Source organism: Camelus dromedarius, chromosome 19 (assembly GCF_036321535.1).
Source record: "Camelus dromedarius isolate mCamDro1 chromosome 19, mCamDro1.pat, whole genome shotgun sequence".
NCBI classification, from domain to species: domain Eukaryota; kingdom Metazoa; phylum Chordata; class Mammalia; order Artiodactyla; family Camelidae; genus Camelus; species Camelus dromedarius.
In genome coordinates, this window is record NC_087454.1 from 6,567,718 (window position 1) to 6,583,283 (window position 15,566).

The 15,566-nt window shown below is 43.0% G+C and overlaps 1 protein-coding gene across 7 annotated transcripts in view; it reads left to right on the forward strand.

Annotated features, from left to right (window-relative positions):
- GCNT2 (glucosaminyl (N-acetyl) transferase 2 (I blood group)) overlaps positions 1-15,566 on the forward strand; it is a 109,591-nt gene that overhangs the window by 72,195 nt on the left and 21,830 nt on the right. Inside the window, exon 2 of one of the 7 annotated variants that reach the window (XM_064476182.1) lies at positions 2,403-3,075. The exons of 4 other annotated variants lie outside the window; for them this stretch is intronic. In XM_064476182.1, coding sequence (XP_064332252.1) covers positions 2,403-2,455 — 53 coding nt within the window. In that variant the 3' untranslated portion in view covers positions 2,456-3,075. Of the gene's footprint in view, positions 1-2,402; positions 3,996-15,566 lie in introns of those variants that run through there. 2 more of the 7 variants (XM_064476179.1, XM_010994355.3) reach the window with 2 other exon arrangements.

Genomic DNA, 15,566 nt, shown 5'->3' on the forward strand with positions numbered 1-15,566 from the left:
ATACCAAATGCCCTCTTGATGACAGTTTATGTTAAGCCAACTAGAGTGAATGGAGCAGAAATCCTGTGCTGGTAGGAAGTTAATCGCTTAGCCCAATTATTTGCTGGAAGAAAATGCCGGTTCAGTTGCCACAGATACCAAGCAAAACAAACCAACTGCTGGGCCAACCACTAAAAAGGGCACTGCGTTCTCATCTCTGGCTGTTCATCTAAATCACTGTCAATAAGGCAGGGCAGACTATGGAAGGGGTTGGGGGATCCTGCTGTTTTGAACCGTAAATCACGTCGCACCCCTTCTCCCTACTTGCGAGCTGCTTTGACTCAGTCGTGATGAAAGATTTCTGGAGTTTGCTTTGCACTGGCGTTGGACCAGCGCTCCCTATTGTAGGATCGAGGACCAAGGCAAAAAGAGACAGGAAAAAACCAACTGAACCTGCAGCGAGAGCCTTCTGCCTCCCTCTGCAGTCCACTCTGAGTCCTACCAGGCATAACTTCCCAGATCTAGTCAGAATCAAGGGAAGAGAAAGCATCCAAACAGAACTTCCTTTTCTCCAGCCACATTTCTACTCTTTTCTTCTTCTTCTTCTTCTTCTTCTTCTTCTTCTTCTTCTTCTTCTTCTTCTTCTTCTTCTTCTTCTTCTTCTTCTTCTTCTTCTTCTTCTTCTTCTTCTTCTTCTTCTTCTTCTTCTTCTTCTTCTTCTTCTTCTTCTTCTTCTTCTTCTTCTTCTTCTTCCTTCTTCTTCTTCCTTCTTCTTTCTTCTTCTTCTTCTCCTTCTTCTCCTTCTTCTCCTTCCTCTCCTTCTTCTCCTTCCTCTCCTTCTTCTCCTTCCTCTCCTTCTTCTTCTTCTCCTTCTTCTCCTTCTTCTCCTTCTTCTCCTTCTTCTTCTCCTTCTCCTTCTCCTTCTCCTTCAGTAAAGGGAGAGAGACATGGGGAAGGAATTTAACCTTCACTCTTTTGGAGTGGCAATAAATCAACCCATTTGAAAGCCTTAAGGAGGTCAATGTGTTTCTTCTCCGTGACCAATCAAATTATCGTTTCCTTAATAGGGTCAGAAATGTTGGCTGTTTTTCAGAAGGGAAGCAGCAGGAGCAATAACTGCTAATGCTTCTCTGAATCTCTGCGGACAGATACATAAACCCCGAGCACGGGTTACCTCAGTTCATGTTCTTAACAGCCACGTGGAAGAGGAATCACTGTTATTTTCCATCTCGCAGACAAAGAACCTGGTGCTGAGGGAGGTGGAGTACCTTTACCCTGCTGGTACAGCTGGTCAGTGACTACCCGGGATTTGAAGCCAGTTAGACTGGCTCCAGCATCTTGACCAGGTTGCTGCAGAATTAAGGCTCTGGCTTCTATCCAGCTGAATGACTTTGAAGAAAATATTTGTTTTGGCCTTAGTTTCCTCGTCTGTAAAAGAGAGGGGTGTGTGAAGTAAGCTTCAAGATCCCCACCAACTCCATGGGTCCATTGCCAAATCAGTATCTATCCATCACATCCATGCTACTGTTGTCATTCATTGGTCCAGTGAACTACAGGAAGTTAAGGGGTGGAGTGGGATGGGAGGGGATGGGGAGCTTGCTGGTTCTACACCAGTGTCTCCCTAACAGGCACAGCGGCTCCAACTGCAGCATCATGCCCAGACAGGTAGGATAGCGGGTGATTGCAGCAGTGAGATGGAATCAGGGCCACTTTTAGCTCCGGGGCTGCCCTGGGTTGATCTGTTATTTGGACCGGTAACTTTCCCCCAGAAGCGTCCTTACTGCATTAGCCTGCAACTGCTCCCCATTTCCTGAGTGCTGGTGGCACCTGGCACAGGTGAGCTCTGAGAACCCCTGTGTAATGTGACCAGACCTGCTGGGCGTCTCTTCCTGGCTCCCCTGCATGACACTGACTGATACTTCCAGGAGTTCTGCCGCTGCCCCCAAGCCTTTGTTCTCTCTTCAGCGCCAGGAAGTGGGAGAGGGGGTTGGGTGAAAAGAAGACTCCTTTGAGTTCTGTGAAATGATCTCCAACCTGAAGATGTCAGGGTTTTGGAGAGATGGCTAGTCACTCCACACACCGTAGACAATCCTGTGCCAGCAGCTCCAGTTACCTGACGCTCTGTGTGAAATGGGAACCACTTTTGCTCTCTGGGAATAATGACTATCACGTTTCCCCCTGGCAGGCAAACTAAGGTATGTTTATTTCACTTAGGCCTCGACCCCGACCCTTTCATGTTAAAAGTCACTCCTAGATTCCTTCTGCCCTCACCTCATGCCCCCCAAGTCTAATTGTGATTTCCGTCTTCCCAGAGCCTGCACGTTCGCATACGTGCCAGGTGACACCATCAGCAACTGCCTGATTTAATCCAGAGAACTTCGCCTCCCTCACCATCTTCTTTTTCCCTCCGATAATTTACTTAGGTATGTCGCAAGGGTGTTCTTCCTTATCTGTGTCTGTATGTGCCCAGAAGTAGAGATAACTCTGAAATGAAAAGAAGTGGCAGAGAAACAGGAAGAGAAAGAAACCCGAGGAGCCAAAATCCTCAGTGCGATGGTTTCCAAGAACTGCTAGCCGCTTGCGGGGTTAATTGGAAAAAGTAGAACCACTTAATTCAAAGAAGGCAAGGGGGAAGCGTGAGAAGAGACAGGAGATGCGATCGACCGGCTTAGATGGGATGGAGGGGGTGGGGCGAAGCCGGAGAAACAGCCCGGGAGAAAGGAGACGTCATTCCGGACCAGAACGCAATTTGCTGAGACCCGCTGGCGTCTTGTATGCAAATGACCAGGGCTTCCCGGAGGCCGGGCTGAGCCGGGCGCGCTCGGCTTGCAGCCGGAGTCAGCGCCGAGGCCTGAAGCCCAGCGCCAGGGAGGGAAGCATCTCCGGCCGTCGCCGAGGGAGGATGGACGCGACCCAGAAGCGGAGAGTAAATGAGGATTAAAGCACTCGGGGGAAGGAAGCCCTCTTGAGAAGCTGTCGAAATTCAAGGTGGGCAGAAGAGGTCAATTCGACCCTCTGACCCTTGTGGTTTCAGGGACCCCTCGATTCTCCATCCTTGGCGAGAGAGTCCTTCCCCAGGGAAGTGAAGATAATGAACTTTTGGAGGTATTACCTTTTTGCTTCCACTGTGTTCAGTGTGGTGATTTTTGTGGTCCTTTACAATAGCCGGTTAAGCCTGCCAAAAAGTTATGGGAAGCTGAATAGTTCCAGTGAAAGATATTTTCAAATACATGCCTGTAATTACGCCTTAGAAGACAAGTCATCCTTTTTGTGGGAAAAGACATTGCCATCACCGGTGGGAAGTGTCCCTTGCAAGGACTACCTGACCCAGAATCACTACATCACAAGCCCCCTGTCAGAAGAAGAAGCTGCGTTCCCCTTGGCATATGTCATGGTTATTCACAAGGACTTTGATACTTTCGAAAGGCTCTTCAGGGCTGTTTATATGCCCCACAATGTCTACTGCGTGCACGTGGATGAGAAAGCCACCGCTCATTTTAAGAAATCTGTGTGGCAGTTACTGAGTTGCTTCCAAAATGCTTTTCTGGCTTCCAAGGCAGAGCCTGTGGTCTACGCAGGAATTTCCAGGCTCCAGGCTGACCTGAACTGCCTGGAAGACCTGAGGGCCTCGGAGGTGCCCTGGAAGTACGCCATCAACACCTGCGGGCAAGATTTCCCCCTGAAAACCAACAGGGAAATCGTTCAGCATCTGAAAGGCTTTAAAGGGAAAAACATCACCCCAGGGGTGCTGCCTCCCGATCATGCGATTGGACGGACCAAGTATGTACACCGAGAGCACCTGAGCAAAGGTGGCTCTTTTGTGAAAAATACTTATATTTTAAAAACCTCACCTCCACATCAGCTGACCATCTACTTTGGCACTGCCTATGTGGCGCTCACCAGAGAGTTTGTCAACTTTGTCTTCCAGGACCAAAGGGCCATTGATCTCCTACACTGGTCAAAAGACACATACAGCCCTGATGAACATTTCTGGGTAACACTTAATAGGATTCCAGGTAGGTACATTTCCGTTCCCATTTTCCCTTATCCATAGATTGAGTTCGCTAACCTTCAGCTCCTCCTTGAAATTATTTGGGAAAAAAAATTAAATGCCTCGGAAGTTATTAGTCTGGTTGCTTTTTAGTGACAGTTGAGTGCCAGCTCTGTTGTCTTGCAAGTGTGCAGTGTAGTGACAAAAGAGGTATGCTGAGTTACAGGAGCTCTGGCAAAACTACCATTGTCCGAGTATCACGTAGTTACTGACTTTTAGCGCAGTCCTTTTTTTTTTTTAAAGTTTGAGATGTAATTGACATATAATAGCTCAGTCTTTTGAATGAATGACTTTCGTGGCCCTTGATAAGCACAGCTGTAACATAATGAGACTGATTTTTGAATAAGCATTCTAGAATTTATGAGTTGAAATAGTGTTCCTTTCAGAGGATGTTACACAGTGTGACACTGATGCCTAAAGTCATCGCTCAAAACTCATGGGGGCCATTTTCAGAATCTTTGAATCCCTTTTGGATGTTTACAGATGATGATTCCGACTTAAACGTCTCTAGTCTTAGACCTGATCAAGTGTCCAGGTCCTAACTGACTTGGTTCCATAAAGCTAGTCTGCTGTTTTATTGCCTAGAAGAATGGGTAACAATGAATTGAAATATACAGAGAGAGAATCTAGCTGGAGTTGATCCAGAGTAAATTCTCAGTTTTTAAGTCCCATTGTATTAGAAATTCCCCTTTGCAGCCTCTTGTTTTTATATATTGTGAAGTCATTCCCGTTATTTATGATCATTGAGGGCCAAGGTGTGCCAGGTGTGGAGCCAGAAAATAGCACCAAACTCCCTCTTTGATTCGGGACTGGGTCCCTTTTCAAAATTCTGTCTCCCAGGTGTTGTCTGGGAAGACCTGTGTGACCTGCAGGGCCTCTTCGTGGTGATGTCTCAATGCACCCATTTGCCACTATTGTGCCAGCATGGCTGTGGGTGTCAGCCCTGTGGGGGGGGGGGGTGACCTCATGACTACCATGCTTGAAATAACTCCCTGCTCTTCCTGTAGTATCATTATTATTGACACATACGAGTGCTGCCTTCATAGCTAAAAGTAGACTCACGGCAGTTATTAGGTGCCTAATAATCCAGCATCCCTAAGAGTTAAACCAGAATGATGGTTACAGAAACCTACTTAGAGGGGGGCAGAAAGAGGCAGGGTGACTGGGGACCGAGACATGCTATCCTACGAGAGTTTCATTTCAGGCATCCTAGATTAACAGTTCGCAAAAACTTGCAGGAGGGTAAGTGAGCCAACATTTATCATAGTGTAGGGAGCATTCATCCTAGTCATCCACAAATAACTATTTCAAACACATGTGAACATTCTGTGCTTGGCATTTTATCCTGTTTTGGTTAATACAGTTTGTGCTCAATATGTTCTGTGTCATTTCTTTGAATCATGGGAAATAATCCTTGCTCTCCTCGTGTACAGAGGAAGAAAGGGGGCTTAGAGAGAGAGATGTAATGTGCTCATCTTCACACAGTTTGTCCAAGGCAAAGCTGGGATCTGATCTTGGATTTGGGTAGCCTGAAGTTTAAGCTTTTTCTCTTGCACTGGGAAAAGGAATAATCCTTTTTTTCTTTTTCCCTTTCGTGTATATCTAAAGCAAATTCCCTGAAGAACCCCAGAAAGGTGAAAGGGTGAGGTTTGGGGGAAAAAATGTGGAGGGCAATGGAAGTAAACTCTGCTGACCACTTCAAGCTGGAAATAAGGTTAGCAGGGATGTAGAGGGGAAGTGTGTGTGTGTGTGTGTGTGTGTGTGTGTGTGTGTATGTGTGTGTGTGTTTTGGAAGCGGACAGAGACAGCAGGGACCACTGTGCCGGCTGGAGTCATAGGAAAGTGTCCTGGCTGGAACCGATGGCCACACCCCACCCAGGCTTCTGTACTGCGTCCTCTGCTTCCATCTAGAACATGCTTTGTTCTGGCACTTCGTCTCTGAGCCAGTGAAAACGGGAAGTATTCCTCCGTCAATATGCTCAGACAGGCTGGTGGGCGAGAAGCAACCAGGCTGACTTTGAACCTGAGCACTGTTATGACAATAAAGGAAACTGAAACATCTTGAGGACGTTGTCTTCACACAGAGTAGAAGGCTTCAAAAAAAAGAGACATTTTGACATCTTTCTTTTCAGCGATCAACAGATACTTAATTAGTCCTTCATGGTACCAAGCACGATGCTGTGAACTGAGGATAGCTCTGGAAGAAGGCATTCATGACTTTATGGCATTTAAGTTTTGAGATTAGAATGGTTGAATGTCAAGTGTAGTGACTCTTCAGTATCTTGGTCTAATTTTAGAATGTTGAGCTAATTTTCCCCCACTCCAACCCCTCAAAATGTTGTGGGTTTTTTTTTTTTTCTCTGAATTTCCGTCCCTATTTTAAAAACATTTTGTGAAAGTTAGTTTTTTTACAGAACAGGAAATGTATTCACAAGGTTCTCAATTTTTAAAGTTTGCACTCCATCAGCTACTGGTATTGTGTCCTTGGCTCTCCTTCCAGAGATATTTTATTACATTTTAGACACTAAAAGGAATTAAACATCATGTGTGGAAGACAGTAGATAACCTTTTTTTTTTAGTTCACTAAAGTATGCAGAGAAAGAAGAAGAATCCTTATTTTAGGCATCCTATTGTCTGCAAGTGAGGAACAAGATGTATTTTTTCTGTTTTTAATCGAAGTACAATCAGTTTACAATGTTGTGTTGATTTCTGGTGTACAGCATAGTAATTCAGTTATACATATATATATATATATATGCTACTTTTCATAATCTTTTTCATTATAGGCTATTACAACATATTGACTATAGTTCCCTGTGCTAGACAGTAGGACCTTTTGTTTATAAGATGTATTTTTCACCTAGATCATGTGCAGACATTTAGGAAGCTAATTTTCATTGAAGAGCTCAAGTTTTTCTTACTTTGAAGCCTTCCGAAATCTCTGCCCAAGGAGTTTTGTGGGACAAAGGTGCCTGGGAGCTTTGCTTCCCACAGCCCGGGGATGGTGGGTGTACAGAATCTCAGACAGACTGGAAGATCACCTGTTGTTCCCTTGCTTAAAGCTTCACAGCAACTTCTCCTTATCTTGAGGGTCAGGTTGAAGCTCTTCATGTGGCGTGACCTCTGTGACCTGACTCCCCCGCCTCCCCTGCCCCATCTCCCTTCTCCCAGTTCTTTTTACCTGGTGCCTCATACTTCCTGTTCAGCAACGACTTGGTCCCACGCACTTGTGCAATTTTCACATGCTTTTTTTGGTAGCTTTTTATCATGTCTTCTCTGGGATACCCTTCCTACCATCTCTAACTAATCCCATTCATCCTTTTTTTTTTTTAATTGAAGTATAGTTGATTTACAATGTTGTGTTAGTTTCTGGTGTACAGCACAGTGATTCAGATATACACATATATTCTTTTTCATATTCTTTTTATGATAGGTTATTACAAGCTATTGAATGTAGTTCCCTGTGCTGTACAGTAGGACCTTGTTGTTTACCTATTCTGTGTATAGTGGTTTATATCTGCTAATCCCAAACTCTCAGTATATCCCTCCCCTGCGTTGCCCTTTGGTAACCATAAGTTTGTTTTCTTTGTCTCTGAGCCTGTTTCTGTTTTGCAACTAAGTTCATTTGTGTCATTTGTGTTTTTAGATTCCGTGTAAGTGGTATCATATGATACTCGTCTTTCTCTGTCTGACTTACTTCAGTTAGTATGATCATCTCTAGGTCCATCCATGTTGCTGCAAATGGCATTATTTCATTCTTTTTTGTGGCTGAGTAGTATTCCATGGTAAATATATACCACATCTTCTTTATCCAGTCATCACATTCATTCTTTATAATCCACCTTCGATGTCACCTCCTCCAGAAGTCATTCCTGATAACCCACCTCCCAGATGGTTGGAACTCCAACTCTGGATTCTCCTATACCCAATGCCGCTGCTGCCAGCATTGAATTAAAATTACCTGCTAAGTTGTAATTTCTGCCTAACCTCCTCAGCGTTTGGGTTCCTTCAGGGTGAGAAGTATGACATCCGTTGTTATCTTCCCTATCACTACCCCACACTATGACCTATCACTGTACATGACTGAAGATTGTAGAGTACTGGATGGTTGTGGGTTGGGTCTGGGGAGGGGCTGGATAGTTCTGAGAAGATCTGAGGGTGATGGTCCTTCCCGGGGTCAGTGGGGTAGGAGTCATTTTTGACAGCAAGGATTAGAGAAACCGTGCATCAGATGTGGCTTAGAGGTATAATTCCACAATAGGTAAGCCAACAAATGATATCAGCAAAGATAAAGATATCCAATACTCTGTAGAATTAGCAAGAGTTCCAGCTGGAATGTTAGGGCAGAGTCCTTCCTTAGAAAATTTGGTTCCCAGGTAGCCAACCGGGGCCCACGATGCAGTTGTGTCTGATGCAAAAGAAATCACTGGCGCCCACTGTGAACGCCTCCACTTAGTTTCCGCCTTACCTGCACCTGGTCTGAATTCCTCCCACAACTTGGCGCTTATCCAAGCCTGCTCCTGGCCCCATTCCGGGCCTGCTCCTGGTCCATGCAGCGGGCTTCTCCTGCCTGAATTTGACCTAGCGTGCTCCTTAGCTCCTGGCTTGGGGGAAAAAAAAGTGTAAGAAAAAGTATAAGGAAGTGAAAGGTTAAAAGACAATAGTAGAAACTTGAGCTATTTCTCCAGGGGTAGCTCTCGGCAAACATAAATAAACACTGAGCTATTTGAAAGGTATGTGTTCTCTACAGAAAGGTTACCAGGGCCTTAAATCTGGGTGTGGCTGGATCAGCCCCAGTCTTTTTCAAAGTATGCATTGTGTTCACTGTACATCAGCCCAAATTTAGAGTGCAGTTTCTAGCACCACAAAGGCTGCATTCAGTCGTGCTGTTTGACTAGTGACCGAGAGTTATAAACATTGATGGCCTGGTGGAATCGTGTTTTAATGAACATCATGCCAACATTCAGGTGTGTTTTATTTTTTTTTCTGATTCCCTTTTTTTAAAAGCTTATATTATTTAGTATTTATTTTTATCAAGCTTATATATGCACATAGTTTAGAGAGTCAAACACTTTTTTGGGGCGGCAGGTAATTGGATTTATTTATTTAAATGGAGGTACTGGGATTGAACCTAGGACCTCATGCATGCTAAGCATGTGCTCAGCCACTGAGCTCTACCCTCCCCCTACATTCAGGTTTATAATAAAGCTTGTGTGTGTGTCTGTGTCTGTGTGTGTCTGTGTGTGTGTGTGTCTGTGGCCAGATGACCATCCACACTGGTATTTATTTTGTTGATATGGAGATAAATTCTGAGTGAAGGAGAAATGATGCAACACAGATCCTTCCTTGGGTTCCTATCCATTCAACAGAGTTTAAAAATGACATCATTTTTGTATGGCCAGACAATATTAAATACACATAATAAATTCAACCACGATTATCAAAATATTGTATTAGTGATGTGGGCCTGTTTGGCTTGGTTGTCCTCTTTGGTAAAAACTCTAGGCTCTCCTTGGTGCAGTAATTTGGATGAGACCACAGGAAAAGGTTTGTAATCTACAGTGTACCCTGGCTGTGGAGTACCTAGACTGGTTTTTTTGTTTGTTTGTTTGTTTGTTTGTTTGGGGGGGGAAGGTAATTATTTATTTCTTAGAAGAGGTACTAGGGATTGAACCCAGGACCTCATGCATGCTAAGCATGCGCTCTACCACTTGAGCTATACCCTCCCCCTGGAGTACTTAGACTGATGATTCTACGTCATAAGATGCCAAGCTCCTGGTAGAGAAGCCTTAGACAGGTTATGGGCTGGTATTTACATAATTGAACTATACTGAAGCTATAGCTATTTTGAGGATCATTCATAATGCCTCCGGCCGTTGGCGGTGCTATAATATTTGGATCATCTTCATTGGGGAATCTGTACTCAAACATTTTTTGCCTCCCACCCTGTGAAGGAAGCAATCTGGAAATACTGCTCCTAATTAGCCTTGGGTTTTTTTAAAATTTTTTTACTTTAACTTTTTTTTGGTGGGGTGGAGGGAGAGGAGGTAACTAGGTTTATTTATTTATTTAATGGAGGTACTGAGGATTGAACCCAAGACCTCGTGCATGCTAAGCACAGGATGCTCTACCACTGAGCTATATCCGCCCCCTTTAATTAGCTTTCCATCCCTAATCCCTAGAACAACATGATACAAGACAAGAAAATTTGGATTATAGTATCTGTGTACATTTACTTAAGTACCAATACGATTATAATTGGTAAACATCGGGTAAGCTGAATTTAATTCTCGCAGAAAGCATTAAGATAGGTTCTGCTTTAGAACTGGCAAGACCACTTTTCCAACTTCCGTCCAACCTCCAGTCCTTCGCTACCAACTGTATGAAGCTAATCTTTTCAAGAAGCATCGTTTTTTATTTTTAAACAAAACACAATATTGCATTTCAATGCCTTTAAAATAATATAAGATACTTGCTGCACATGAAATAGATTTATAGTCATACAAGATTTATGATCAGTGTCTGTATGATCTCTTTAATATCTCTGCTTTCCTGGAACCAGTGCGACCAAATCTCATGCCATTCCTCTTTGAGTCCACATGATATTATGAAAGGGCTTTGGAACCAGAAAAGCATAATTTACGTCCTGGCCCCCATTATCTACTGACTATGTGCTACTGGCCTTAGTCTACACCGAGCCTCAGTTTACCCATCTGTGATGTTGGGGATAGTAAATAGTATTTGGTTCCAGGAGAAGTTATGGGTATTAAATAGGGTAATGTATGTAGTGCAGTGGTTCCCAGACAGAGCATGCTTCAGAATCTGCTGTAGGGCCTGTTAAAACTCAGATTGCTGGGCCCTGGCCCCAGAGTTTCTGATTCAGCCAGAGCAGAGCAGGCCCCAGCATTCGTAGTTCTGACAAGTTGCTTCTTGTCTGGAAGCCCACCTCCAGGGCTGCTGGCACAGACCATGTCTCACAGATTGGCACGGGTGTAGATTTGCAGCCGATCCTGGTTCTGTTCGTTTCCATCTAGAGACTGTCCTTAATGGAGAACAAAGGCAGCCACCAGTAAGCCTGAGAGTGGGTTTGTATAAGGCAGAGCTTCACGGTGCTAGTCGCTTACGGTGGGTGTTGTGAGAGTCGCGTGCAGCTGACTGATGTTTGGGAAGGACTCTGGTTGAGGAAATAGCCCAGGCTTTGGAGAGAGACAAGCCCGATGAGGAATTTTAGCTCTGCCCTTATTCGCTTTGTGGCCCTGGGTACCTGAACCTTAAACTCCTCGTCTGTGCAGTCACACTAACGATGGCTACTTAGTAAAGCTGTTTTGAGAACTGAATGAAAAAGTTGGATGTGAAGCGAGAGGTGAGGTGTCGAGCCACTTGTTAATACGAACGTGCATTAAGAAAACCTAAATGTGGTCTAGAATTCCTAAACTAATGAGGTCCTCAAGGAAGGTGTTAAATAAAATCCATTTGAATGGCTTTTACTGCAGAAGGATGTCTACACCCTGGCTCCACACCCATGTAAAACTGGACGTACTATACCCAAGGAGGCATGGGGGAATTATAAGAAAATTTAAGCAGTTTAGCCTGTTGTGATGGGTACTTGCTTTTTTCTGATTCTGATTTCCCTTAATGTTACTGGTATACCTTCTAAAACTACTGCAGAACCTCCCTTAGTGCTTACAGCAATACTGAATACTGTGAGTTATGCTCTCATATCCATGAGAGGAGTGTTTCCTTAAAAATGCGAAGGACATCAGTCGTGTCTTCAGGACTCTATTTTTGAGATCACATCATGTGAAAAGAACAGAAATTGGGATTAATAGGGTTGTTTTATTTTCTTAAACCTTACCATGTACGGAGAAGAACTTAAGATGTCTATTTAGAATATAAATAATTTCTGTTTAAAAATTTTTTATTTTGGGGGGGTTTGGGAGGGTAATTAGGTTTCCTTATTTATTTATTTGGGGGGGGGAGGTACTGGGGATTGAACTCAGGACCTCGTGCTTGCTAAACATGTGCTCTACTACTTGAGCTATAACCTTCCCCCTAGAATATAATACAATTTCTTGACAAAGGAAATCAACATAGACAAGAAAGAGTTTTTTTTCCACTATCATTCTATACAAGTTTTTGCTAACCCAGCCATGTTCTTCCCATTTTGGGTGTTCAACTTCCTCTATGTTGAAACGAACGTTGCCTCTCCTACCTACTTACACAGGGATAATTTTAAAACTCTATTATGATGGGGGGAGGGTATAGCTCAATGTTAGAGTGCGTGCTTAGCATGCACTAGGTCCTGGGTTCAATCCCCAGTATCGCCATTAAATAAATAAATAAATAAATACCTAATTACCTCCTGTCCCCGCCCAGAAAAACCTCTGTTATGAAATTTACAAACACATTACAGGATGGAGAATAAATAGTACAGTAATTCTCATGCTCCCATCAGCCAGTTTCAACAAGCATCCGCGTACTGCACAAAATCAAAGCAGGAAAACTTAAAATTCACGAAAAATCACTGAGTTGACTCTAATCTTCAGAAATGAGTATCTTCCCCTTTTCAAAGGAAATGCAAACTTCCAATATGCCAGGCGAAGGCTTTCTACATATCCCATGACAATGGTTTGCTGAAACGTGAAACCCTTTTTATGTAACTTTCAGGACATATATTAACCAGTCTGAGTTTTCTTCTTCCCTTTTTTTTAATGGACAAAACTGAATCTACAAACACAAGTTCTTTAAGCATTTGAAGCAAGAGTCGGAATAATGCTTGTGAGGATTTCTGTTCCCTTGGTCCTTCCTCTTCCTGCCAGGAACATGGGAGGAGGGTGTTCCTAAGAGTGGTAGGACTAGTGTGATAGACTGTTCCGTGTGCAGTGTTTAGAGGTAGTTTTTTTCATTGATTCTGGATATTGAGTATTCTGCCTCCTCTATATAGAAAGGGAAAAAGGAAAAATTGACAGTCTTCCTATTTCATGAGCCCCTTGTTTGTTTGACTTTGGCATCAACGTGAAGATATTTTGCCAAATTTCAGCCAAATCGTAATGTATTTACTGTTAACAAATGTTCTCATAGACCTTCTCTGTTGGGATTAATCATTTTATTAATTTTTTACACAGATGATTTAATCTGAGATTAAATGTTTCCCTAATCTTGCAGGGTAGTGTGGAGGGAGGAGCGTGCACTCTGGCCTCTCTACCTTGTCAGTTAACCGCTTGTCTGACATCGGACAAATTGTTAACCAACCTTGGCCTCAATTAATTTTGGTGTTAGGACATAAACTTTGGAAGGAGTTCTCAACTCCAGCCACTGGACCATGTAGGAGGGATCAGTGACTTAGATACGCACACTACACAGTTGTTTTCTCGGTTGTAGCCTCTGTCCTGAACTAGGTGTCTGACCTGGGGCATGTCATTTAACCTCTCTGGGTCTCAGCTTCCTCCTCTGTAAAGTGAGGAAGTTGATCTGGGTGTTGAGAAGATGCCCACTGAATGTCGTTTTGGTGATAGATTATTTTTTTCCTTTTTTTAAGTGGATGATTCTGAAAGGAAGTAGAAACTCAGAATGGCTACTTCAGGAATAACAAAATGATTTTGTGAAGTGGAATGGGTAATTTCATACTCAGTTGAAAGGGAAAATTTCATCATTTAAGAGTTGAGAAACCAAGCCCAGGGAGGTGACGTGATTTCTCTGGGTCATGTGATTTAGCAGCTGAACTGGGGCACGAAGGTGGGACTTGTAAGTCATAATACGATAGTCTTTATTTAGTGCTTCTCACAATTTCTCTCTGAAATACTCTAGGTATTGGAGCAAAAGGCAGAAATGACATTTGGGCATGAATGCTGTCTAATACTGAAAGATGGGTTTTAATGACAGGATTCCATAAAAAAACGTTCTGAATTCATTCTTAAAAAGAGAATGAATATTACATTTTCTCAAACGAAAAATTCCGTAGGAATACTACAAAATAGAATTTTAAAATGTATCTATTTACCATGAAGGAAATCCATTCTTCTTATACATTGTTGCTAAATTTGAAACAGCTTCCTTTTTCCTTTTTAAGTTTATACGCAATAAAATTCATTCTTCTTGGTGTCCAGTCCCTTGCGTTTTGACAGTTGCATTGGGTCCTGCATTCACCACCACAGTCAGGAGCAGCTCCAACACCTCCAACAAGTCCCTGGTGGTGCTCCTTGTAATCAACCCCTCCCTCAGTCCAAACCCTTGGCAAACTCTGACCTGTTAAAAAAAAATAATTCTGACCTGTTCTCCATCCCTATGGTTTTGCCTTTTCCAGAATGTCACATATGGAATCACAGAATATGAAGGCTCTGGGGTCTGGGAAAGCAGCTTCTCATTCTTCCTTTCTTTCATTTTACCGAATTCATTGTGTGTGTTCCAAGGTGAATGTGATGGTCTCTGGCAGATTATCTGTTGAGTATTGGTTCCATTTGGCAAACTTTTCTTTTCTCATACTGCTAATTTATTTATTATTTTCCATAAAGAATAGATTCCGTTTGACCTCTTATTATTAAAAAAAAGAAAAGTAAGGTCATTTTTGGTAATTTTTGTTGTTGTCGCTGTTTGGAGGGGGGAGGTAATTAGGTATTTATTTATTTGTTTGGAGGTGCTGGGGTCTGAACCCAGGACCTCGTGCGTGCTAAGCATGTGCTCTACCGCTGAGCTGTTCCCTCCCCTCTTAGTAATATTATTCATTTGGGGTAATAAACTAGAAGTAAATACAGCATGTAGTTATATCATTCTTAGGTTTGAATTTGAGATGCTTCTGTTGTCTTTGATTTCTCAGTATGTGTGATTCAGAATAAACAGTAGGAACATCATGAACTTCATTAGAAAAATAGGAATAACCAAATCCATATTCCACTTTTGTTCCAGAAACACATGTGACAGACCCACAAAACTCCCCATCATGCATCCTTTCAGTCAGTCAGGTCACATGAGAAGACTGTAATGAGATTTAAAAATATCCCGATATCATCTCTATCAGAACTTGTTTGGAAGAGCGTCTGCCTAGATCTGTTGATGGCTCTAGTGTTTCTCTTTTCCTGTAAATTGCACTAGTCACTGGTCTTGATCTAAAGATGTTCCTAATTCAGAGTTCCTAAAATACTGAAATGACTGTGGCACAAATGGAAACCCCAGTATTCAAAAGCTTAAAAGTAAAGCTCTCAAAACCAGAAAATTGAATCCTCAAAACTGGCACTTCAATCCCTAAAATGACCGCGGGCAGAGGACAAGGGTTCAAGGGCGAGAAATCGGAGGGGCCAACATTTTCCTGAAGTCTCATGTTTTGTTTCATGAATTTATGTAAATATTGCATTCCCACCTACTCCTAAATTTCTTAAACTTTTGATTGAAATATCATATACATACAGAAAGCTGCACAGATCAGAATTGAAATCACTGAATTTTCAAGCTGATCCGCACCTGAGGGACCAGCACAAGAACCCACGTTACTGCTGGCACTCCAAGAGTCCCCTGTGCTCCGTGCCAAGACTGACAATCATCC